The following is a 25,608-nucleotide window of genomic DNA, read 5'->3' as shown; positions in this document are numbered from 1 at the left end:
TCAGGTGCTGTTTGCACCATAACACCGATGGTGTATTGTCGCCAGCATCATCTCGTTTATGGTATGGTGCAGTAGTTGCTCCAACTTGTGTGATATTCGTTGCAATATTAGTGACTTCGCCATCTCATACTTGTGCGTGTTTGGAGTACTCAGCAGCAGATCGCTGACAAGATCCGCTTGTTCACGGAGATGGTTGCAAAGTATACAAGCTGTCTCTGGCTGTCCTGTCTCTCCTGGCCTCATCATACATTCGCATAAAGCAGACCACACTTCTGGTGAGTCTGTGTGAATGGGCAGCAGGTGTAGTTTGATGGACAGTGGGTGGTTCCCGTAGTTGTTGTTTTGTGTTGGTCCCACCGAGTTATTGCTGTGCAGTAGTTGCATGGTGTTGCTCAGAGCGACTGTGGTGACCTGATGAGGTATGGCCATTGTTGTACCTGTCGTCATGGTGTAGTGTGACATTCAAGTTGGAGCTGTGGTCCAGTGTGCGGCGCGGCCAGCCAGGTGGTGACGTCACACCCGTGGAGTGGTGAGTGTCACGGTGTGGCTGATTTCTCCATGCTGTCCCCGGTGTCACATATAGAGGTGCATTGGCGGACTGTGGAGAAATATAGTTTTGTTGGACATCACATTTGTCAGGCGATGTTTGTCCGTGTGTCCACCGTGCACACTGTTGCGTTAGTCGCGTCACAGCCATCGCGGTTGCTGTGGTGGTGTAACGAAATTTAGCACATGGCATGGGTGGTGTTGCAAGTAAGTCCGTGTTAACGGCATCGCCCCCCTTGTAATCATCGTTAGCCCATGTGGTATGGGGTTCACTGTAAGCATGGCGGTGATGTCTGGCTCGAACTTGTTGACAGTGCGGGTGGTGTGGCAGTCAGGCTATAATTCTGATATCCATCTTGTGGCCTTAGTGCTGTTCATACATCTGTTGTGTTATCCTGGTAGCTGTTCATGTGTGGTAATGGTAAAATGGTCGTGTCATGTGTCCGTATGAGCACGCGGCAGGCATTAGCATATCCCAGTGCGAGCTGGGTTGTGGGGAGTGGTGTGGCTGCTGGTGGGGCTGTGACGTCACTCCCAAGGTGCACCATGGTACACTGCTTGGCTGCCTTGACGTCACTCACATGACATGTGAGAGTGCAAGCAGTTTGTGGAAATACACAATTCTATTCAAAATCACTGTTAACAGGTACTATCTGTCCCTGAGATCACCAAATACACTGACCTGCATGTTTGTTGTCACTGACTGTTCGGCATTTGTTATGTCACTGTGGTTGGCGCCCATAATTAGCCTGTCAAATGCCTGATATCTCAATAATGGCGGAGTCACTCGTTTGATAGGGAGGCTTGCGAGTAGCATTAGTACTAGCTGAATATACAGGGTTATTACAAATGATTGAAGCGATTTCACAGCTCTACAATAACTTTATTATTTGAGATATTTTCACAATGCTTTGCACACACATACAAAAACTCAAAAAGTTTTTTAGGCACTCACAAATGTTCGATATGTGCCCCTTTAGTGATTCGGCAGACATCAAGCCGATAATCAAGTTCCTCCCACACTCGGCACAGCATGTCCCCATCAATGAGTTCGAAAGCATCATTGATGCGAGCTCGCAGTTCTGGCACGTTTCTTGGTAGAGGACGTTTAAACACTGAATCTTTCACATAACCCCACAGAAAGAAATCGCATGGGGTTAAGTCGGGAGAGCGTGGAGGCCATGACATCAATTTCTGATCATGATCTCCAGCACGACTGATCCATCGGTTTTCCAATCTCCTGTTTAAGAAATGCCGAACATCATGATGGAAGTGCGGTGGAGCACCATCCTGTGGTACGTTTAGCTCCCTGCTTGCTTTATTCGTTGACTTCCGCGGGCTACGCGTGAAACTTGCCCGCACGCGTTCAACCGTTTCTTCGCTCACTGCAGGCCGACCCGTTGATTTCTCCTTACAGAGGCATCCAAAAGATTTAAACTGCACATACCATCGCCGAATGGAGTTAGCAGTTGGTGGATCTTTGCTGAACTTCGTCCTGAAGTGTCGTTGCACTGTTATGACTGACTGATGTGCGTGCATTTCAAGCACGACATACGCTTTCTCGGCTCCTGTCGCCATTTTGTCTCACTGCGCTCTCTAGCGCTCTGGCGGCAGAAACCTGAAGTGCGGCTTCAGCCAAACAAAAGTTTATGAGTTTTTCTATGTATCTGTAGTGTGTCGTGACCATATGTCAATGAATGGAGCTACAGCGAATTTATGAAATCGCTTCAATCATTTGTAATAGCCCTGTATATCAATTTGAATATTGCACTCGAGAATGGCAGGGGCAGCAGGGTAGCGCCATTGTTCGTTACCACCTATTGTTGTCGTCTCTTTGTTATGTAGGCTGATGAGGTTAGTGTCCGCATAAGCACTCGTAGCACTATTTTCAGGGTTTGTTAAAGGCATTGTGGTCTATTGAATTTCAATATCGTAGTTCTTATGTGTACACTGATGTGACATTATTGTACAGGTATTAAACACAGGAGAATTGCAGTTTTCGTTTTGTAGCAGTGAAAAGTCATTAGATAAACCTTTGTGACACTTGCTACCGTTGACTGTAGCTGGCTGACTGTAGGTGTGTGTAGGATCCAAGTCGGCAAGGTGTTGGATTCTCATGTCAAGTGGAGGTGGAGCAACGTGTCATATGAAAATGTCACGGTGCAGTTCTCCAAAAATCTCGGGGTCACCAATGTAGGATTTGGGTTACAAACATGATGTTCATGGTGTGTAATGGCTGTCAATGTTACCAATTCGCATACACAATATTCATTTATACACATTATATGGACAGATACAACTTAAACACCTGGTGTCTCAGAACACACTGCCCAAGGTCCAGAGATAGTGTTTTTTCGGTGATATTCTTGCGGACGGAAGTACATAGAGCTTATGTCTCCACAAGGCAATGGATAAACAACAGAGCTAATGATTTTCTTTAGCAACTTGCAAGTCATGTCATAAATATCACTGCAATTTGATGACTTGAAGTTCATTATTATTTTAAAAACAATACTAGCCGTAACTTCAGAGAAAGTTAGGATATTATTGTAGGGTGTTCCATAATAATTTTTTTTCTAAGAGTTCTGATGGACTTGCAGTGAGTTTACTGATGCTATTGCTTACTACCTCCACAGATTCAATAAAACAACCAACAAGCTCTTGTGGAGAGATATAGATTTTGACCTTACGTAATTGTTTGGCAACACTGTTTATGAGATTCCAAGCAGCTCTGCATTTACTGTCAGAACTCTAAATGCATTGGGCATTGTGTGACTTTTTTGCTTCAATAACTGTTTTTTATAATCATTTCTCCATATTACATACAAAGATTTTGCATTTTTGGACGTAGTATTATTGTATATGTCTAACAGCATCATTACATGATGATTGGACAGTGTTTTAGTTTACCAAGAATTTCACTTTTTTGACACCTTCTTTTTACAACCTCTGTCTGTTACTTTACATCTTCTAATGAAGATACTGTCATTAAATATTTGCAGAAATGAGTTAAAAAACATTCAAAAATTATCTTAGCTGTCTCATTATTTGATAGACAGTGATTATCTGGCAGAACCAATGTCTATCTGCAAGCGATTTCCTGAACTTATCGATTTTTCTATTGCTCATTGGTCTAAGTGATCATCATTTTTTAGTTGGTCACAGCACCACTGAGATTGACTGAGCCAATCCTATTAGTAAATATTAAGAACACAGATTTGTGGTCAGAGACGGGAAACATTGTTACATCACATTGATCTTGGGCACATTTAAAATTAACAAATACACTCCTGGAAATGGAAAAAAGAACACATTGACACCGGTGTGTCAGACCCACCATACTTGCTCCGGACACTGCGAGAGGGCTGTACAAGCAATGATCACACGCACGGCACAGCGGACACACCAAGAACCGCGGTGTTGGCCGTCGAATGGCGCTAGCTGCACAGCATTTGTGCACCGCCGCCGTCAGTGTCAGCCAGTTTGCCGTGGCATACGGAGCTCCATCGCAGTCTTTAACACTGGTAGCATGCCGCGACAGCGTGGACGTGAACCGTATGTGCAGTTGACGGACTTTGAGCGAGGGCGTATAGTGGGCATGCGGGAGGCCGGGTGGACGTACCGCCGAATTGCTCAACACATGGGGCGTGAGGTCTCCACAGTACATCGATGTTGTCGCCAGTGGTCGGCGGAAGGTGCACGTGCCCGTCGACCTGGGACCGGACCGCAGCGACGCACGGATGCACGCCAAGACCGTAGGATCCTACGCTGTGCCGTAGGGGACCGCACCGCCACTTCCCAGCAAATTAGGGACACTGTGGCTCCTGGGGTATCGGCGAGGACCATTCGCAACCGTTTCCATGAAGCTGGGCTACGGTCCCACACACCGTTAGGCCGTCTTCCGCTCACGCCCCAACATCGTGCAGCCCGCCTCCAGTGGTGTCGCGACAGGCGTGAATGGAGGGACAAATGGAGACGTGTCGTCTTCAGCGATGAGAGTCGCTTCTGCCTTGGTGCCAATGATGGTCGTATGCGTGTTTGGCGCCGTGCAGGTGAGCGCCACAATCAGGACTGCATACGACCGAGGCACACAGGGCCAACACCCGGCATCATGGTGTGGGGAGCGATCTCCTACACTGGCCGTACACCACTGGTGATCGTCGAGGGGACACTGAATAGTGCACGGTACATCCAAACCGTCATCGAACCCATCGTTCTACCATTCCTAGACCGGCAAGGGAACTTGCTGTTCCAACAGGACAATGCACGTCCGCATGCATCCCGTGTCACCCAACGTGCTCTAGAAGGTGTAAGTCAACTACCCTGGCCAGCAAGATCTCCGGATCTGTCCCCCATTGAGCATGTTTGGGACTGGATGAAGCGTCGTCTCACGCGGTCTGCACGTCCAGCACGAACGCTGGTCCAACTGAGGCGCCAGGTGGAAATGGCATGGCAAGCCGTTCCACAGGACTACATCCAGCATCTCTACGATCGTCTCCATGGGAGAATAGCAGCCTGCATTGCTGCGAAAGGTGGATATACACTGTACTAGTGCCGACATTGTGCATGCTCTGTTGCCTGTGTCTATGTGCCTGTGGTTCTGTCAGTGTGATCATGTGATGTATCTGACCCCAGGAATGTGTCAATAAAGTTTCCCCTTCCTGGGACAATGAATTCACGGTGTTCTTATTTCAATTTCCAGGAGTGTATATTGTCTAAGCATGCTAACTCCCTGGTGGGTTTAGAATTAAGACACTGTGATTGAACTGTCATAATAGGTTCTTCAAACTACTAACACTGTGCTTATCACTTGACATGTCCAAATCACAATTAAGATCACCATCTAGTATAATGTCATGGTTGGTAAATCTGTTCTCAGTGAGCGCACATAGAAGGATGTCAAATTTCTCTACGAATGCACTAATAATACCACTGGGTAATCTGTACAGTGATACTATTATCAGCTTCTTACTGCTAATAACTATACCAGTAGCTTCAAAATTCAGTTCTTTGCACAAATAATCTAGTTCTAAGTTACCATCTGATTGATCTGCCAACATGGATTGCTACACCAATTCTCTTGTGAACTCTTCTGCAGTAACAGTTTATTAAAACTATTATTTTCTAACTTAAAAACTGGAAGTTCATCGTCAGTGGCCCAATATTCACTGAAACACAATAAGTCACATTTATTCTCTGATAAAAGGCCATTCAATACCAATTCCACACTGGACTCGCATTCGGGAGGACGACGGTTCAATCCCGCGTCCGGCCATCCTGATTTAGGTTTTCCGTGATTTCCCTAAATCACTCCAGGCAAATGCCGGGATGGTTCCTCTCAAAGGGCACGGCCGACTTCCTTCCCTATCCTTCCCTAATCTGATGAGACCGATGACCACGCTGTCTGGTCTCCTTCCATAAAACCAACCAACCAACCAATACCAATTCCTTGTCCTTCAATCCTTGGGTGTTTAAAAAAACAAATTTTGATCTCTGTTTCACTCTTCCTCGTTTTTTGGGTGATACTTATTTTTGGACTTTTTAGCTGGTACATCCAATTTTTCACCCCTATCAAGCCTTTTGGTTTCCCTTGTTTTCTATTATTTTACAAAGATCTGTACACCTCCTACTTAATGTTAGTGATGTGGTAACTGCCGTCTGCTACGTAAATTTAAGAATTAACTGTGTTTTTCTTACTTGTCACTTCTTTTTCCGTGTGTTTTTGCTTTTAGGAAGCTTTAATTTTCGAGTACTAGTAATAGTGTTCCATAGATTCATGTTTGTTTTGAATACAGCCCAGACACAGGTAGTGCTTATTTTCATTTGTTTCCAACAAGAAGTGTCTAGTAACCACAGTTTTGTCAGCTATCAGTGGCCTTTAGTGAATTAGCAGTCTAGTTAAAAGTTGATTAACACTCTACAGTAAATTGTTGATTTCTTAGGATGGATAGGATGTGTGACTGCTGTGTACGGATGCAGGAGGAGCTGGCCACTGTTCGCGAACAGCTGAACGTGCTGATGGCTGCAGTCAGCCGTCTTCAGGCTGCTGCCTCGGAGTGTAGCGGCAGTGGGCAGTCTGGTGTGTTGCATGGTACACCCCAGGTGTTACATGCTTCAACCACTGTCCGTGCTGTCGAGACATCTTCGCGGGTACCGGGCGCGGTTGGGCCACCCTCTCCCCAAGGGAAGTGGTGGGTTCAGCGGCGTTCGCGGCGCACGAGGCGGAGGGTCAATGTGGAGGCTGGCCGTGTGGCATCGCCCGCTCTGCCTGTGAATGGACATGTGGCCGCTCCTTCAGCAAGGTCCGAGCAGGCACATGGGGGGAGGGCTTTACTAGTGATTGGGAGCTCCAATGTTAGGCGGGTGATGGAGTCCCTTAGGAAAATAGCGGAAAGGTTGGGGAAGAAGGCCTGTGTTCACTCTGTCTGCTTGCTGCTTGCTGGGGGGTCTCATCCGAGATGTGGAGGAGGCTCTGCTGGCAGCGATAGAGAGCACTGGGTGCACCCGACTGCAAATTGTTACTCTTGCCAGCACCAATGACTCCTGCCGTCTGGGTTCAGAGGTCATCCTCAGTTCATACAGGTGATTGGCGGAGTTGGTGAAGGCGGAAAGCCTCGCTCGCATGGTGGAATCTGAGCTAACTATTTGTAGCATCGTTCCCAGAACTGATTGCGGTCCTCTGGTTTGGAGCCGAGTGAAAGACTTAAGCCAGAGGCTCAGACGATTCTGCAGAGATCTGGGGTGCAAATTTCTCGACCTCCACTATGTAGGGTCCCACTGAATAGGTCAGGCGTGCACTACATGCAGGAAGTGGCTACAAGGGTAATGGATTATGTGTGGAGTACACATGTGGGTTTTTTAGGTTAGAGAATTCCCTCCCTAGGTCCGACAAGACGCCTCCTGAGGTGTGACAAGGTAGTAGTAGGCAAAACGCAGCAGGGAATAACAATATTATTGTGGTAATAGTAAACTGCAGGAGCGTCTATAGAAAGGTCCCAGAACTGCTCTCATTAATAAACGGTCACAATGTCCACATAGTACTAGGGACGGAAAGGTGGCTTAAACCAGATGTAAACAGTAATGAAATTCTAAACTCATATTGGAATGTATACCACAGAGAAAGGCTGGACAGTGAAGGGGGAGGCGTGTTTATAGCGATAAAAAGTGCAATAGTGTAGAAGGAAATTGACGGAGATCTGAAATGTATAATAATTTGGGTGAATGTCACAGTTAAAGCAGGCTCAAATATGGTAATTGGATGTCTCTATAGGCCCCTGGCTCAGCAGCTGTTGTGGCAGAGCACCTGAAGGAAAATTTGGAAAATATTTCGAGTAGATTTCCCGACCATGTTATAGTTCTGGGTGGAGATTTTAATTTTCGAGATATAGACTGGGAGACTCAAACATTTATAATGGGTGGCAGGGACAAATAAAACAGTGAAATTTTTTTAAGTGCATTATCTGAAAACTACCTTGAGCAATTAAACAGAGAACCTACTCGTGGCGATAACATATTAGACCTTCTGGTGAGGAACAGACCCGAACTATTCGAAACAGTTAACGCAGAACAAGGAATCAGTGATCAAAAAGCAGTTACTGCATCGATGAATAGAAATATTAAAAAAGGTAGGAAGATTTTTCTGTTTAGCAAAAGTGACAAAAAGAGTACTTGACAGCTCAACACAAAAGTTTTGTCTCAAGTACAGATAGTGTTGAGGATCAGTGGACAAAGTTCAAAACCATCGTACAATATGCATTGGATGAGTATGTGCCAAGCAAGATCTTAAGAGATGGAAAAGAGCCACCGTGGTACAACAACCGAGTTAGAAAACTGCTACAGAAGTAAAGGGAACTTCACAGCAAACATAAACACAGCAAAAGCCTTGCAGACAAACAAAAATTACATGAAGCAAAATGTAGTGTGAGGAGGGCTATGCGAGAGGCGTTCAGTGAATTCGAAAGTAATGTTCTATGTACTGACTGGGCAGAAAATCCTAAGAAATTTTGGTGTTATGTCAAAGTGGTAGGTGGATGAAAACAAAATGTCCAGACACTGTGGCCAAAATGGTACTGAAACAGAGGATACTAAATGTCTTTTTCCAAAGCTGTTTCACATAGGAAGACTGCGCACTGTAGTTTCTTCTCTATATTGTCGCACAGATGACAAAATGGTAGATATAGCAATAGATGACAGAGGGATAGAAAAACAATTAAAATCGCTCAAAAGAGGGAAGGCCACTGGACCTGATGGGATACCAGTTCGATTTTACACAGAGTACGTGAAGGAACTTGACCCCCTTCTTGCAACGATGTACCATAGGTCTCTAGAAGAACGTAGCGTTCCAAAAGAATGGAAAAGGGCACAGGTCATCCCCGTTTTCAAGAAGGGACGTCGAACTATGGACCTATACCTCTAACGTTGATCAGTTGCAGAATTTTGGAACACGTATTATGTTAGAGTATAATGACTTTTCTGGAGATTAGAAATCTACTCTGTAGGAATCAGCATGGGTTTCGAAAAAGATGATCATTTGAAACCCAGCTCACGCTATTCGTCCACGAGACTCAGAGGGCCATAGACACGGGTTCCCAGGTAGATGCTGTGTTTCTTGACTTCCACAAGGCGTTCAATACAGTTCCCCACAGTCGTTTAATGAACAAAGTAAGAGCATATGGACTATCAGAACAATTGTGTGATTGGATTGAAGAGTTCCTAGATAACAGAATGCAGCATGTCATTGTCAATGGAGAGAAGTCTTCTGAAGTAAGAGTGATTTCAGGTGTGCCGCAGGAAAATGTCGTAGGATCGTTGCTATTCACAATATATATAAATGACCTTGTGTATAACATCGGAAGTTCACTGAGGCTGATGCTGTAGTATATTGAGAGGTTGTAACAATGGAAAATTGTACCGAAATGGAGGATCTGCAACGAATTGACGCACGGTGCAGGGAATGGCAATTGAATCTCAAAGTAGACAAATGTAATGTGCTGCAAATACATAGAAAGAAAGATCCTTTATCATTTAGCTACAATACAGCAGGTCAGCAATTCCATAAATTATCTGGAAGTAGGCATTAGGAGTGATTTAAAATGGAATGACCATATAATATTAATTGTCAGTAAAGCAGATGCCAGACTGAGATTCATTGGAAGAATCCTAAGGAAATGCAGTCCGAAAACAAAGGAAGTAGGTTACAGTACACTTGTTCGCCCACTGCTCACTGGTGTGGGTCTGTACCAGATAGGATTGATAGAAGAGATAGAGGAGATCCAATGGAGAGCAGCGTGCTTCAGTACAGGATCATTTAGCAATCGCGAAAGCATTATGGAGATGATAGATAAACTCCAGTGGAAGACTCTGCAAGAGAGACGCTCAGTAACTCAGTACGGACTTTTGTTGAAGTCTCGAGAACATACCTTCACCGAGGAGTCAAGCAGTATATTGCTCCCTCCTATGTATATCTCGCGAAGAGACCATGAGGATAAAATCAGAGAGATTAGAGCCCACACAGAGGCATACCCACAATCTTTCTTTCCACAAACAATACGAGACTGGAATAGAAGGGAGAACCGATAGAGGTACTCAAGGTACCCTCCGCCACACACCATCAGGTGGCTTGCGGAGTATGGATGTAGATGTAGATGTAGACCCAAATCTATTTAGAAGCAGACCACCCTTTCCTAGGCAGTTTTCCTTTAGTAATTTATTTGAATCTATGAACACTGCTCCAAGCCCACCACACTGTTCTTTTAACACCCAATTTATTTTGGCAATATATTTATCACTTACAGATCTTCTTTTTATTATTCCACTGATTACAAGCTGGGAACCTGCATAGACAGTTCTAGCTGAGCAAACCAAGTTTCTTGTCTCATTGGTGATTTCTTTTCCACTGCTACTTTTTATCGAATTTGCCCGAACGTGTATTAGCACGCCATAATAGTTGTGCTTAAGTTCATTTGCAGCAGTATTCTCTTTTGAGTATTCCATATTTTTAAAATGTAAGTTTAGCTGTTGTATTTTAATTCCAGGTAGCACATCAATTTTGCATCCTGGAACAGCGACTTGTTCCGGTAACAAATCGTTTATTAACAGAAATTCATTTTTGTTTCTTTGTACACTTGAGCCACTGCCTTTCCTTTTAGTGTATGCTACTGACCTCCACTTATAAAATGAATTTTGGTGTACTGCAGTTATCAGTAATTTATTGGGCACGTCTGATATATTACACCTAAAGTTTTGAACAATAGTACTGCTAATACATGCATGCAAGTTTTCAGGGTTTCACACACGCTAGACAGTGTTTCTCTTACTAATCTATTGTTTCTTTCTAATCTATTATTTTCTCTATTGACATAACTATAGAAATTAAGAGAACCAAGGCGGAAAGTTCTTTTATATAAATGAAACTGGGGTGACAACATTACTTTCAGAAAATGTTGTCTGGGTCCTGATGTTGATGGCATCATGGACAATGTAAGTGGAAGCAACAAAATTATTGTGGTGAATATTGGATATACTGCTAGCTTTATTTATTAGTCTACATCATTGTTACTCGTTTCGAAACTATTCGCCATTGCATACTATACAGGTATGCAAGCGGTTTTTCCAAAACACGAAACACTTCAGGAACTAATCTTTGGGGCAGCTTGTAGTCCTTTCAACAATGCCTTTTTAATTTCATCTACACTTGTAAAAGACTCGCTTCAAAGTTTTCTTTATCTTCGGGAACAAAAACCATGGAGCGAATATGGGGGGTAGGGCATCATTGCAATATTGTTTTTGGGCAAAAATTCACGAACATGGAACGAAATGTGAGCAGAAGCATTATCATGATGGAAAAACCACGAATTCCTCCACCACTAATACAGACTTTTTTTCAAATTGCTTCACTGAGTCTACATCGAACTTGTAAGTAGTACCCCTTATTGTTTGTTTCACCTAGTGGGAAGAACTCATGGTACACTATAATGTTCACGCCGAAGAACATGGTCAGCATAGTCTTTACATTTTACAGCACTTGTGGAATTTTTTTTTTTTTTTTTTGTCCTGGCAATCCACAATTGTGTCACTGGAATGATTGATCCTTAGTTTCAGCATAATATCTGTCAACTCATGCTGCATCACCTATAACAACTCATTTCAGTAGGTCTAAATTGCTGTTGGCTTCATCAATTGACTCCTGAATCACTTGCATTAGCCACTGTTTTTGTTCAAAATTCAACAATTTCGGATCATATTTACCCAAACATCCAAAACAATTTCATGGTATGGGCCAAATGATATGCCAACGTCATTCTTCTTTGACTGCTTTGTCATTCTTCTTTTTTAGCTATTTCTTTCACTTTCTTCCACGACTTCATCAGATGACGTGCTGGGGTGTCTAGGGCATTCTGTAATCTTCAGTGCCGCCACAATCATCTTCAAAACCCTTAAACCATTTGTAAACCTTAGTTGTATTCACAGAAGGCTCACCATAAGGTATATTTAACATATCTAAAATTCTTACGCACATTATTCTGTTCTTATATCAAAATATATACAAATTCTCTCAAACATTTTTGTACAAAATAAATAGTCTCTGTCACTACCAAAATGGCCTAAACCTTTTTAACAGCTGATAACAGACTAAACATCCAATATGCTTAACAGTGTACAGAGTATTTTCAGACATGTTTATTAACATAATGACAAAAAAGTGGTGTAAATCAGACTACATAACAAGTGAAATTACAAATTCCTAGTTATTTCTTAAACACTCCTCATGTAGCTAGAATTGTTGCATTTCAATGTAGCACTTCAAAGAAAACGTACATGTCTAAGTAGAAACACAAAGTAAGAATAAGCCTTAAATTCTAAAGAATAATTGCACTGTATGTTGTTCAAAACTGTTTTGTAATATATCCATTGTTTGAGGAGATAGTAAATGACCATGGATTCAGATGAACAGGCATATGGTTCTATATTAGTAGAATAATATGAAGCCTGACTTCTGTTCCTGCGTTAGGATAATTTACCCTGTAATGTTCTGTTTCGGAAGAAGGCAACTGTCTTTTGTATAACATATCATGTTACTGCATTTATCTAAAAGTAAGTGCTGCCAGGACGTATCTGTACAATGTGTCACAACCGATTTAAAGCACACACCATGGCTCAGCTGGTACAACTTTGTGAAACCACCTGTGGAGGCAGAGTGGGGACTTAGTGACTCTCTCATGAGTTAACAGATAGATTATATCAACTTGAATGTCACCGGCCCCAGCCTGACAACCATGACTGATGATCTAGGGTGCCATTTCGTATCATAGCAGGGCACCATTCACAGCATCAACAATGTGAAATCGCAGACTTTCGAGAGCGTCAGGTGTAGGGAGTTTTATATAACCTCACAGATAAAAGTCACAAGGTGTGAGGTATGGAAACCTGGGAGGCCACTGGCAATGAAGTTCATCTTCTGCTCCACCTCTTCCAAACCAGCATCATGGAATCATGCCATTCAAGTAACGTCAGACGTGCCTCGAGAAATTCTCTGTCATCCAATGTTACCTGAATGACACCATTCCAGGACACTGGATTGGAAGAAGGAGCTGTAGAAGATGGAGCTTCATTGTTGGTGACCTCCCAGGTCTCCGACTCACTCCTTGTAACTTTTGTCTGCATTTTTATCCCCCTTTATTGCTGACACTCTTGAAAATCCATGACATTGCATTACTGATGCTGTGAATTCAATAACAAGAGACCAACTGCTTCATGTGTGACAGGAAGTGAACAATTGTTTTGATATTTGTCATGTAACACATGGTGCTTGAATTGAATGCATAAAAATCTCAACTTTTCTCTTTCCAGAAAGGCTGGAATTGTGTTTCTAACTTCTGTAGTTTGAAATCTGTTCCTTCTTTTTGAATAGCTCTGTACAATCCATAACACTTTGAAAAGAACAGTAATGTCTGTACCAACAGCACTAGAGGGAAAAATAACCTTTATTACCCATTATTAAAGGTCTCAGTGGCTCAAAAAGGGATTAACTGTGCAGTAACAAAAACCTTTGATCATTTGCCCAATAACATAAAATGCCTGGCAGGTAGCCAAGCCAGTTTTAATTCCAGTTTAACGTCATTCCTTGTTTTTAACTGTAGTTGCACAATCAGAACTACAGAAATAATGTGTTCATACATGTTTACATTAATCATGTATACATATGCTATAAACTGACTTGTTCAACACCATTTTGATAGAAGAATCATTCAAAAGATCTGTAGAACATGTAACTAATGAACTTACTAACTGAAGATGACCATCTCTGTAATGTGGATTCATGAATCCATGTTACTTCCATGTCAAAATTTATACCATAGCAGCTAATCGGTATGAATGGCAAATGCTCATGACATGGTAGTACTGGAACACAAATGATAAAACTCCCCTCCCCTTTCCCATCCTTTAAAGCTGCAGTGACCATGCTACCTGCCCTTTGCTCCTGACATAAACAGCTAACTGTACTTATCTCACAGCTTATTTCCCCAATGCCAAGTAAAATTAAATGTATCTTTATATATGTTGTTGTTGTGGTCTTCAGTCCTAAGACTGGTTTGATGCGGCTCTCCATGCTACTCTATCCTGTGCAAGCTGCTTCATCTCCCGGTACTTACTGCAACCTACATCCTTCTAAATCTGCTTAGTGTATTCATCTCTTGGTCTCTCTCTACGATTTTTACCCTCCACGCTGCCCTCCAATGCTAAATTTGTGATCCCTTGATGCCTCAGAACATGTCCTACCAACCGGTCCCTTCTTCTTGTCAAGTTGTGCCATAAACTCCTCTTCTCCCCAATTCTCTTCAATACCTCCTCATTAGTTATGTGATCTACCCATCTAATCTTCAGCACTCTTCTGTAGCACCACATTTCGAATGCTTCTATTCTCTTCTTGTCCAAACTATTTATCGTCCATGTTTCACTTCCATACATGGCTACACTCCACACAAATACTTTCAGAAACGACTTCCTGACACTTAAATCTATACTCGATGTTAATAAATTTCTCTTCTTCAGAAACGCTTTCCTTGCCATTGCCAGTCTACATTTTATATCCTCTCTACTTCGACCATCATCAGTTATTTTGCTCCCCAAATAGCAAAACTCCTTTACTACTTTAAGTGTCTCAGTTCCTAATCTAATTCCCTCAGCATCACCCGACTTAATTCGACTACATTCCATTATCCTCGTTTTGCTTTTGTTGATGTTCATCTTACATCCTCCTTTCAAGACACTGTCCATTCCGTTCAACTGCTCTACCAAGTCCTTTGCTGTCTCTGACAGAATTACAATGTCATTGGCGAACCTCAAAGTTTTTATTTCTTCTCCATGGAATTTAATACCTACTCGGAATTTTTCTTTTGTTTCCTTTACTGCTTGCTCAATATACAGATCGAATAACATTGGGGAGAGGCTACAACCCTGTCTCACTCCCTTCCCAACCACTGCTTCCCTTTCATGTCCCTCGACTCTTATAACTGCCATCTGGTTTCTGTACAAATTGTAAATAGCCTTTCGCTCCCTGTATTTTACCCCTGCCACCTTCAGAATTTGAAAGAGGGTATTCCAGTCAACATTGTCAAAAGCTTTCTCTAAGTCTACAAATGCTAGAAACGTAGGTTTGCCTTTCCTTAATCTCTCTTCTAAGATAAGTCGTAAGGTCAGTATTGCCTCACATGTTCCAATATTTCTAAGGAATCCAAACTGATCTTCCCCAAGTTCGGATTCTACTAGTTTTTCAATTCGTCTGTAAAGAATTCGCGTTAGTATTTTGCAGGTGTGGCTTATTAAACTGATAGTTCAGTAATTTTCACATCTGTCAACACCTGCTTTCTTTGGGATTGGAATTATTATATTCTTCTTGTAGTCTGAATCTTGATATCTTTATATCTTGATAGGGCTGCAGTTTGATGACCACTGATCTAGAATATCCTCTCCACTATTCTCATTACAACTACCTGAAATAGTTTCTTACATCTTAGCTACATGACTGTCAGATTCACCTGCCTCAACATGAGAAACAGGAGGTTCACTTTACTTCATCAAGTTATGTATGTTGTATTCATCAAAGATATTATCAATCATCTCTTCTCCCACCAAAACTTCATTACTTGATTAACCGTGCAGATTCGATAGTGTTTCTGCGTTTACTTCTACTTCTTCATTGTGAATAACTTTAATATATATCTCCCCACACACATCAATATTCATTGCCTCACAAAGTCCCTATCAAAATATATTCTGCTCACCTGGTATGCTTTCCTACTTTGTTGTCTGTAGGATGTCGAGTTTCTTCTCTCCTATTATTCTTTCCTGTAATTTTTTATTCCAATTTTGCTTACTGACAGGCTCCCAATGAGATGACCCCAGTTTCTCTGAACATTTTTCCTATTCTCTTGTCTTCTGTTATGAATTGGGCTAGTATTCCCTTTCCATGATCCATTCCTACTATCATGCCCTCTACTCCCATTCCTATCTCTGTCATTCCATTGAAATCCTCTTCTGATTTCTCCTTCCTGATAACCATTTCTAAAATTTTGTACAGCCCTCCTCCCATGATTTCCTCCATTATAATTTTAATTCCAGCACCGCCCCCCCCCCCCTCCCGTCCCCCAGTGCTGAAAGCCATAAAAACTGTTCAGTAGAATTGTCACGTCCATAACCAATTCCAAATTTACTTACCCTGGTAATCTTTTTTTTTAATGCATCTATTATTTAAAAACTCACTTTCAATCCTAGCTTGTTCAGTCTCTGGACAGAATTTATTCAAAAACTTTTTCAGAATTGCAGTAAATCATGTCCATGTTTGTGTATTGATTTGCTCATGAAAGTGCGTCCACATACAAAAACTTTTTTACAAACTTTATCTTAAGCATTGCATTAACACCATCAACAAAATTATTATGTTAGTGCTGTACAAAATCAACTGAATGAAGTGTATTACCTCCAGGAAAGCTTTTGACACATACGTTGCCCATAGTCCACTATAATTACTAGTGAAACTTTTCATAGCAAAATTCTCTTCCAATTCAGCCAGTTTTCTGCTAATATTACCTACATTTCTTGCTTCAAGACTTTGTAACTAAGTCTCAGAAGTCAACCTCGCCTAGGATATCGGACGGGTCACAGGTGGCAGATAGCAAACGTTCCATCAGATAAGATGGACAAATGTGAATACAGAATAAGCGGTCCCGGGCCAAGGCAAAATAAAACCAAATCCACTTTGTGTCTGTCTTGTAGCAAAAGGCAAAGTGCTCATTGTCTGCTCACCAGTGGAGTGGCTAAAATGTATATTCTGGAACTAACCTTTCCAGTCTTAACACTCAATGAGTCTAGTCAAGACCACTTGATTACAGGTACAATCATCATGGAGCATTTTGATAGTCACAATATTACCCTGGGTGGTCAATCCACTGCCAGTTTTACTGGCACAGTTGGTCTTTCAGATTCTGGGGCAGCCAGGTTAAAATGCAGTGTGATTCAACAGAGGAAGTCAGAGTCCTCTGGCCAACTTAAAGCCAAAACAAATACATTTTTAGTGACACTTAACATGCAAACACTTTTGCCACCACGTAAACTTCATAAACTGGGAGATACTTTAAAAGAACTGAAGTTTCAAATTTTGGCACTTCAAGAAACATGAATGACGGACATTAAACCATGGATTTAGGCAGTTATCAGCTTTTTAAAAGTAAAACTGATAAAAGAATACTTAATAATACACCACACCTGGAAGTTGCTTCTGCAGTCTCCAAAAATATTTTAAATTCAATAACGGAGGTAAAACCCATTAATAATAGACTAATGCTAATTTCTCTTAAAAGCACAAATAAAGCATACACTTTAATTAATGCTCATATGTCAGGCAATGAGGATAACTGTAAAAAAACCTGAAGAAGTTAATGAAGCTTGGGTAACGTTAGAAAGCATCATGTCGAAAATCCCCTGAAACCATGTTAAAATTTCAATGAGGATCTTAATGCTCAAGCAGGTAAAGAGATTGGGGAATTTCAAATCAATCATGCAGCAATTTCATACCCTGACTACAAAGAAATTTTAAATGTCCAAGTTAGGAAAGGGGCTAATATTGATTCTGACCATTGTGTAATGTGAATTAAAGTAACAACCTCAAAAATGCTTCAAAATAAAAAATGTTTCCCAAAATTTGACACTGTTAAAACAACCACAACTCTAACAAGCAAACTTGAAAAAAAATAATCCAACATTTAATCAGACAGACTAAAAGAAAGTACGAAAATGCTCATCTTTTAGAAATCGAAAAAGACTTCCAAAAGAACAATTCAAGAAACTTTTATAAAACATTCAAAACAAAACTAACCAAGTACCAACCTCAAAGTCTTTGCTTCAAAAATGAAAATGGCAGTTTGGCTCTTAAACAACCAGGAAAATTATAAGGTACTTGCTAATTATTTTTAAAAACTACTGAACTTTCCAGAACCAGCGAATAAATTCCAACCACAGATAACTACTAACACCAACCCCTACTCTAAAAAACCTGAAGAAATCAAAAGAATTAAGCAAATTAAGAGATGTAAAAACAGTAAATCATCTGGAAAATATGGTGTAATTGCAGAACTACTAAAATCAACTGGGCCTAACACTATAAAAGAGATCTATCAACTAATAGGATATATCTGGCAAACTTAGAAAATACCTGAGGACTAGAAAACTGCCCTAATTCATCCATTGCATAAAAAATGGGACAGAACCAATGTTAGTAATTACCAAGGAATCTCTCTTCTCCTGGTCACATACAAAATTCTCTCGAAAGGTTTACCTGATTGAGCCCAAGAATAGTTAGAACCTAATATTGGTGAATACCAAGCAGGCTTTAGACCAACATCTGAACTCACTCCATCCCAATATACGGTTCACTATGGAGGTGGAAAAGGATGGCATCTTACCATTCCTGGACACCTTAGTCAGAAGAAGAGCTGATGGTACACTGGAACACAGCATCTATCACAAATCAACTCATACAGAGCTATATTTGCAGGCCACAAGTTGCCATCATCCTGCGCAACGCGGTAGTGTCCTATGCTCTTTGGTGCATAGAGCACATGTAGTCTCAGATGCCGACAGTCTACATGGTGAGCTACAACACTTGAGAATGGTATTTCAACAGAATGGCTATTCCGATAGGCAGGTACGCCATGCATTCCGTTCCAAGCAAACTCAAAGCAGGGATGTAAATGAAGATACGGAGGCACCCACTGCAACAGCGTTCCTGCCCTATTTTGGCGGCATGTCTTTGAGAATAGAAAGAATCCTCAAAAAGCACGACGTCAAGTGTGTTTTTCGGCCACCAGCAAAACTGAGGAATTTATTGTTCTCGGTCAAAGATGACCTTGGCCTCAGGAAATGTGGTGTGGAAAAAATCCCATGCCAATGTGTAAAATCTTATATTGGACAGACATGCCGAACCATGCAAGAATGTTGCATCGAACATCATTGTCATACACGCCTGGGGCAACCTGATAAATCAGCGGTAGTGGAGCATTGCCTGGACACGGGACATCGTATGCTTTACGAACAAACGGAAATTTTATCCCCAGCGTCATCTTTCTGGGACTGTGTTATTAAGGAGGCCATATATATCCGCAACGCGGACAATCGTATCAACAGGGATGTAGGTTTTCAACTGAGTGCCACCTGGAATCCAGCACTGGCAGCCATTAAATAAAAAACCGGAAACACAAGAACTTCTGTTTCCTCAAGTGACGCAACGCGTAGTTGAGATTTAGTTCATACTTTAACCGCATGAGCATCCGGCAGCACAGTCATTGCCCATAGCACACGCATGGATGGCCTTTCTGCAGCTCCCAGCAGGGGGCACCAGGAGCGCCGCTTTCCTCCGACTACGAGCGTCTTCCCGCGCACGCGTATTGCCTGCTCCCGTCATGATAAATTCCGACGATGCTGCGCGATTATCATCAGTTGCGCCTTGCAGCAGTGACAGCAGCAGCTACCACCACCTGATGATGTCGAGCAGTTGCATCGAAGAAATATTGTGCGATTTACACAATACGATCCAGCGGCAAACCTGAGAAGCGTATTTGCAAACAGATCCTGTCCAGAAGAAATTCTTAATTTAAAATTAATCCATAGGCATAAAAGGATTTCTGGTAACAATACTGTATGTACATCTGTGGATTTTAAAAAGGCCTATGACTCAGTTGACCGTGAATCTCTTTCCCAAATTTTAAAGGAACATAGGCTAGATAATAAAACTCTAACACTGATTAAGGAAATGTTAACTGACACTAGCTCTAAAGTTAAGTTCATGGGAGAAATTTCTGAACCATCTGATATAAAGACTGGTGTTACACAGGGAGAAGGACTCCCCCCATTATTGTTTAATTGTGTTTTGGAAAAGGTAATTACAGAACGGGGAGAGCAAAAGTCAAGTCAAAATATATATCAATCAATCAAATTAGGTACAAATAATACTAGAGTAGATTCCCTCACCTTTACAGATGATCTGACAGTTTCAACTAGGAATATTACCACAGCTTGAAAACAAACTGAAATTCTTAAAGAAGTTGCGGAAAAAGTAGGACTACAAATATCATTAAAAAAAATGGAATATGTGCCATGCAACAAACAAGCACCAAAGTTTTTGAAATCGAAATATAAAAGGGTTTCGCAGTTTAAATACTTGGTGGAAACCATACAAGAAAACAGTCTGGAAAAAGCAGCAAACGAAGATCGCTGTCGAAAAATGGCAACAGCATTCAGGTTAACACAAAATATTTATAATAAAAAATCACTTTCTAAATTCAATAAGCTTAGGCATTACAGCACTGTAATCAAACCTGAATGTCTTTATGGAGCAGAAACTTTAATTTTAAATAGAAAGAGGGATATTAAAGAAATTCAAAAGAAAGAAGGAAAGATTATTAGGAAAATCTTAGGCCCCAAAATTAGTGATGGAAAAACTTACAGGCTGAGAAGTAATCAGGAAATAGAAGAATACACAGACATACATGGTGACATGAGAAAACGAAGACTTCAATTTTATGGGCACATTAAAAGAATTGCACCCATTAGGTTGACAAAACAAATAGTAGAATTCTACAAAAACAGAAGTAAGGCCAAAACTGACCCAATTAAATGAATTGCTGTGGTTAAGGAGGAGTTTAAAGTACCCGGTATAACTCAGGCAGACATTACAGATAGAAAACCTTTAAGACAAAAGCTATTTGATTGGAAAGTTGGTCACAGGGAAGTTAGAAAACGGACTGGAACACCGTGGCCTGATGAAAGAAAGAGATTTCATTATGAAAGGATGAAACAAATTTGGACACAAAGGAAGAACAACCATCAAAAGCGACACTGATGGAGTGTAGCTCACGTGGTCCTATTGAGCCCATACATGAATAATAATTAGACCTACCTACATTACTATGGCATGCATCTACATCGCTAGTTACAACTTTTTTCTCCTCAACAACTTTACTGCTACTTACAGAGATCTGGTTATCCATTTTGGATTGCAAATTTATAAGTTTTTGTTTAAGATTTTGATTTTTCTGACCGATTTCAAATCTTAAAATATGGCTCCCTTGTTTTATTAAATCGCGTAGAATTTCAAACTTTTTTGAGATTTTTCCAACTGTATTTGTGAAATTCAATTCGACCTCAGTAACTTTGGTTTCCACCGAATTAACCCAAGCACTGATTTGTTTGTGCTTTGACTCAGTGACTAATTTAAATTTGGCAAAATGTTCTTTTATATCTGTGACCTGAATGCTGTTATTTAAAATCTCATTTTTTAACTCTACAAATTTATTGTTTGTCTCTCTCTCTCTATTCGTTTAGTCGGTTCCGACTCTTCGTGACCCCATGAACCAATTCATGCTGGCACTTTTTCCTGTCTTGCACTTTCTCCCATAGACCTTCCAGGTTGGAACACATTGCTTCTGTGACGCCATTGATCCATCTCATCCTCTGACGTCCTCTTCTTCTAGTTCCTTCAATCTTCCCCAGCATTAATGTTTTCTCCAGCGAGGCATACCTTAGCATTGTGTGTCCAAAGTAGGTCAGCTTTTGTTTTAACATTAGACCTTCCAGGGAGAAATCTGGTTTTATTTGGTCCAATATTGATCTGTTGGTTTTCTTTGCAGCCCATGGAACTCTAAGAAGTTTCCTCCAATACCACAATTCGAAGGAGTCAATTCTTCGCCGTTCAGCCTTTCTAATGGTCCAGGTCTCACATCCATACACCACAACTGGAAAGACCATAGCCCTCACAATACAGATCTTTGTTGCTAGTGTTATATCTCTGGATCTTATAACCTTGTCAAGGTTTGACATCACCTGTCTACCGAGCAACAGGCGTCTCCGGATTTCATGGCTGCAGTCACCATCAGCAGAGATCTGGGAACCAAGATAACTGAATGTGGTCACTACCTCTATGGTCTTTCCTGCTATATCCCACAAATTGGTAGGTGTAGTTGCCATAATTTTCGTTTTCTTCACATTCAGCCTAAGACCGGCCTTTTCACTTTCGTCTTTCACCTTCAGCAAGAGTGTTCTCAATTCTTCTTCACTTTCTGCCAACAGGATCATATCATCCGCGTACCTGAGGTTGTTTACATTTATTCCAGCTATTGTAATTCCTGTTTCTCCTTCATCTAGCTTTGCATTCCTCAGAACATGTTCTGCATACAGATTGAATAAGTACGGCGACAGTATGCAGCCTTGCGGGACCCCTTTCTGAGTCTTTATCCATTTCGTTGTTCCATACATAGTTCTCACTGTGGCTTCTTGGTCAAGGTATAAACTCCGTATCAGATGAATGAGGTGATCTGGTACACCCATGTTTTTCAGTACGTTCCATAATTTGTTGTGATCGACGCAGTCAAAGGCTTTGGCATAGTCAATAAAGCAGAGGTACACATCTCTCTGGAATTCACTTGCTTTTTCCATAATCCACCGAATGTTAGCAATTTGATCTCCAGTTCCTCTTCCTTTCCTAAATCCAGCTTATCTTCTGGTAGCTCTCGATCTAGATATTGGCAAAGTCTATTTTGTAGATTTTCAACCTGACTTTGCTAGCATGTGAGATAAGTGCGATTGTTTGGCAATCTGAACATTCTTTAGAACTTCTCTTATTTGGAATGGGGATGAATACTGACCTTTTCCAGTCTTCTGGCCACTGCTGCGTGATCCATATTTTTTGACATATTGAATGCAGCGCTTTCACTGCATCTTTTCCAGTGACTTTAAACAATTCTGCTGGTATTTCATCATGTCCACTAGTTTTGTTATCAGCCATATTTTCAAGGGCCCACTGGATTTCACTCTCCAAAATATCTGGCTCTAGTTCTAAATTAACATTAACGTCAGCAGTAGGAGCCCTGTCATTATGCAGTTCTTTCTTGTATAGGTCTTCTACATGTTCTGCCCATCTTTCCTTAACATCCTCTGCTTCACTCAGATCTTTCCGGTTTCTATCTTTTATCATTCCAATTTTTGCCTGGAATTTTCCTTTAATTTCTCTAATTTTCTTATAAAGATCTCTTGTCTTCCTCATTCCGTTACTATCTTCGACTTCCTTGCACTGTTCATTAAAGAATATATTTTAATCTCTTCTACCTAATTTCCGAAAATCTTTATTTAATTAAAACATAGCTGAATCTCCATTGATTTTTGCTTTCCTTCGCTCTTCTGCAACTTGCAGTGCCTCAACTGATAGCCATCTAGCTTTCTTGCTGTTCCTTTTCTTGGGAATGTGTTTCTCCGCGGCCTCCTTTACGGTATTAGCTACTTCTGTCCACATCTTTGGTGAGCTTTTGTCCTCCAGCTCTAATACATTAAATCTGTTTTGCGCCTCTGCAGTATAGTCAGAGGGTATAGAGTTAAGGTCGTATCTGCAAGTTGGGATACTTTTTGCTACATTCTGAAGTTTCAGCCGAAATTTTGCAATCAGGACCTCATAATCTGATCCACAGTCAGCCCCAGGTCTTGTTGTACCTGACTGAACCGTGCTCTTCCACCTCTGATTACGAAGTATGTAATCAATTTGGTTCCGGTGTTGGCCATCTGGCATAGGGGTCGTTTTGGTAGTTGAAACAGTGTATTAGTAATTGTCAATGAATTTTCTTGGCAGAATTCTAGGAGTCTCTGTCCTGCTTCATTTGTTGTACCAAGACCATATTTCCCTGTTATACCGTCTACAGCTTGATTTCCCGCTTTTGCATTCCAATCTGCAACTATGAAGACTATATCCTTTTTTGGTGTTGACAGCAGTAATTTTTGTAAATCTCCATAGAACTGCTCAATAATTTCCTTTTCAGCATTGGTTGTTGGTGCATAAACTTGAATTACTGTGATGTTGAGGGGCTGACCTTGAAGTCTGATGGACATCATTCTATCATTTTTATATTTGCATCCCATTACAGCTTTTCTCACTTTATCACTAATATGAAGGCTACTCGATTACTTCTGTTGTTATCGTGCCCAGAATAATACACCATATGGCCACCCGAAGCAAATTCTCCCATGCCAGTCCACCTCATTTCCCTTATTCCCAATACGTCGATGTTAATTTTCTCCATTTCTCTTTTCACTATGTCTAGTTTTCCTTGATACATGGATCTTACATTCCACGTTCCTATGCAGTGCTTCTCTTTGCACCATCTTACTCTTCGTGAAGCTCCTCTCAACCTGGTTCCCCTGCAGATCCGATCAGGGAACTTGAAACTCCGGAACATTTTGAGCTGAGTGAAGCCATGGGGTTTTCTTGGATAGTTCAGTGGTGGTTTCCCATTGCCTTCCACTGTCCTCCAACTCCTATCTGCTCACTGACTCAGTTTCCCCGCTGGGGTTGGTTACCCAACCTTCCACCGTGTTGCTCGGCTTAACAGGGGCATCTATTTTATCACCAAATCATTACTCAGTTCAGTTTTTGATTGTTCTAAACTATGATTTAGTTAACTTTTTGCAGTTTCAATTCTACCATCCAAATAATTATTTCATTGTTTGATCTCTCTATTTGTCTCAGCTATCTGACACCCATAGCATCTAAATCGCTATTTAGCTTGCTTAAGTCTTTACTCTCTTTGTTAAGTTTTCCCTCCAAAAACCTCACGAGTTGTTCAAAAAAACTGTTGTTGAAGCCCAAAAGTTCTCTGTGGCTGAAGCTTTGGAACAGACTACAAACACTATCCTCATCTCCACCTACCGCTGCCTCATCAAAAACTTTGATTAAGTTCCATATTACTGTCCAGAACTATTGTTGCCTTGCTAAGACAGAATTATTTCCAGCCAGTCACTTTGTCCTATTCCTTTTCCATCTGTGTGTCCACATTCTCAGCCGATGATTTTGGTTTTGACATCTACAACCTTCGTAGATTATAAATTTTTGTTTTCTGTTTGTTTGTGTTTTTTTGCTTTATGCAGGTCTGAAACTGAGAAATAATTGATGTTTTCAGCAAGTCCCAGCTCGTCTACCAAATTGAAATGGGCCCTGTATTTCAATACTAAACTGATAATTTGCAGCTTGATGTGTATGTGATGCAACTCGACAAGCTGAAAGTTTTTTGTTAAAACATGTCTACAGTTCAAACTGCATTATCAGTACATCTTTAGGGCATACTAATTACAGACGACATACCGTAATTAGATCCTTTACAATTTATTGTGACACTGTAGCAAAAATAGTACAGAACTCACATAATGAAAACTGCTCCAACACTCACCACGTGACTTATGTAAACTAAAAACAATGAAAATTAAGTACATACATTGTTGTTTGCATACTTTTTATGAATTACTGTTAAAGTTCCACAAATACAAACAATTTACTAATGAATAAAGCTTGTTTTTGATTCAAATTTCTGTACTGAATAATAATTCTATTGATTTACAAAGATTAATTAATGCAAATATGTAATTCTAAATGAGTAAACAAGCATGTCATGAAAACATAAATTACTTTAATATTATCCTGATTTAGATATTACTAAAATGTTTCTGTAGCTCTGTCTGTAGCAGTAAATA

At 41.0% G+C, this 25,608-nt stretch overlaps 1 protein-coding gene across 1 annotated transcript; it reads right to left on the bottom strand.

The window, feature by feature from the left end:
* On the bottom strand, positions 1–24,320 carry LOC124593981 (craniofacial development protein 2-like). The gene is given in 4 exon segments (XM_047132333.1): positions 1–437; positions 23,494–23,655; positions 23,658–24,029; positions 24,032–24,320. Coding segments are annotated over 4 exon segments (1,260 nt in total).
* Positions 24,321–25,608: the final 1,288 nt, after the last annotated feature.

Source organism: Schistocerca americana, chromosome 2 (genome assembly GCF_021461395.2).
Source record: "Schistocerca americana isolate TAMUIC-IGC-003095 chromosome 2, iqSchAmer2.1, whole genome shotgun sequence".
In the NCBI taxonomy this organism is placed as follows: domain Eukaryota; kingdom Metazoa; phylum Arthropoda; class Insecta; order Orthoptera; family Acrididae; genus Schistocerca; species Schistocerca americana.
This window is presented reverse-complemented; position numbering and strand designations above follow the sequence as displayed.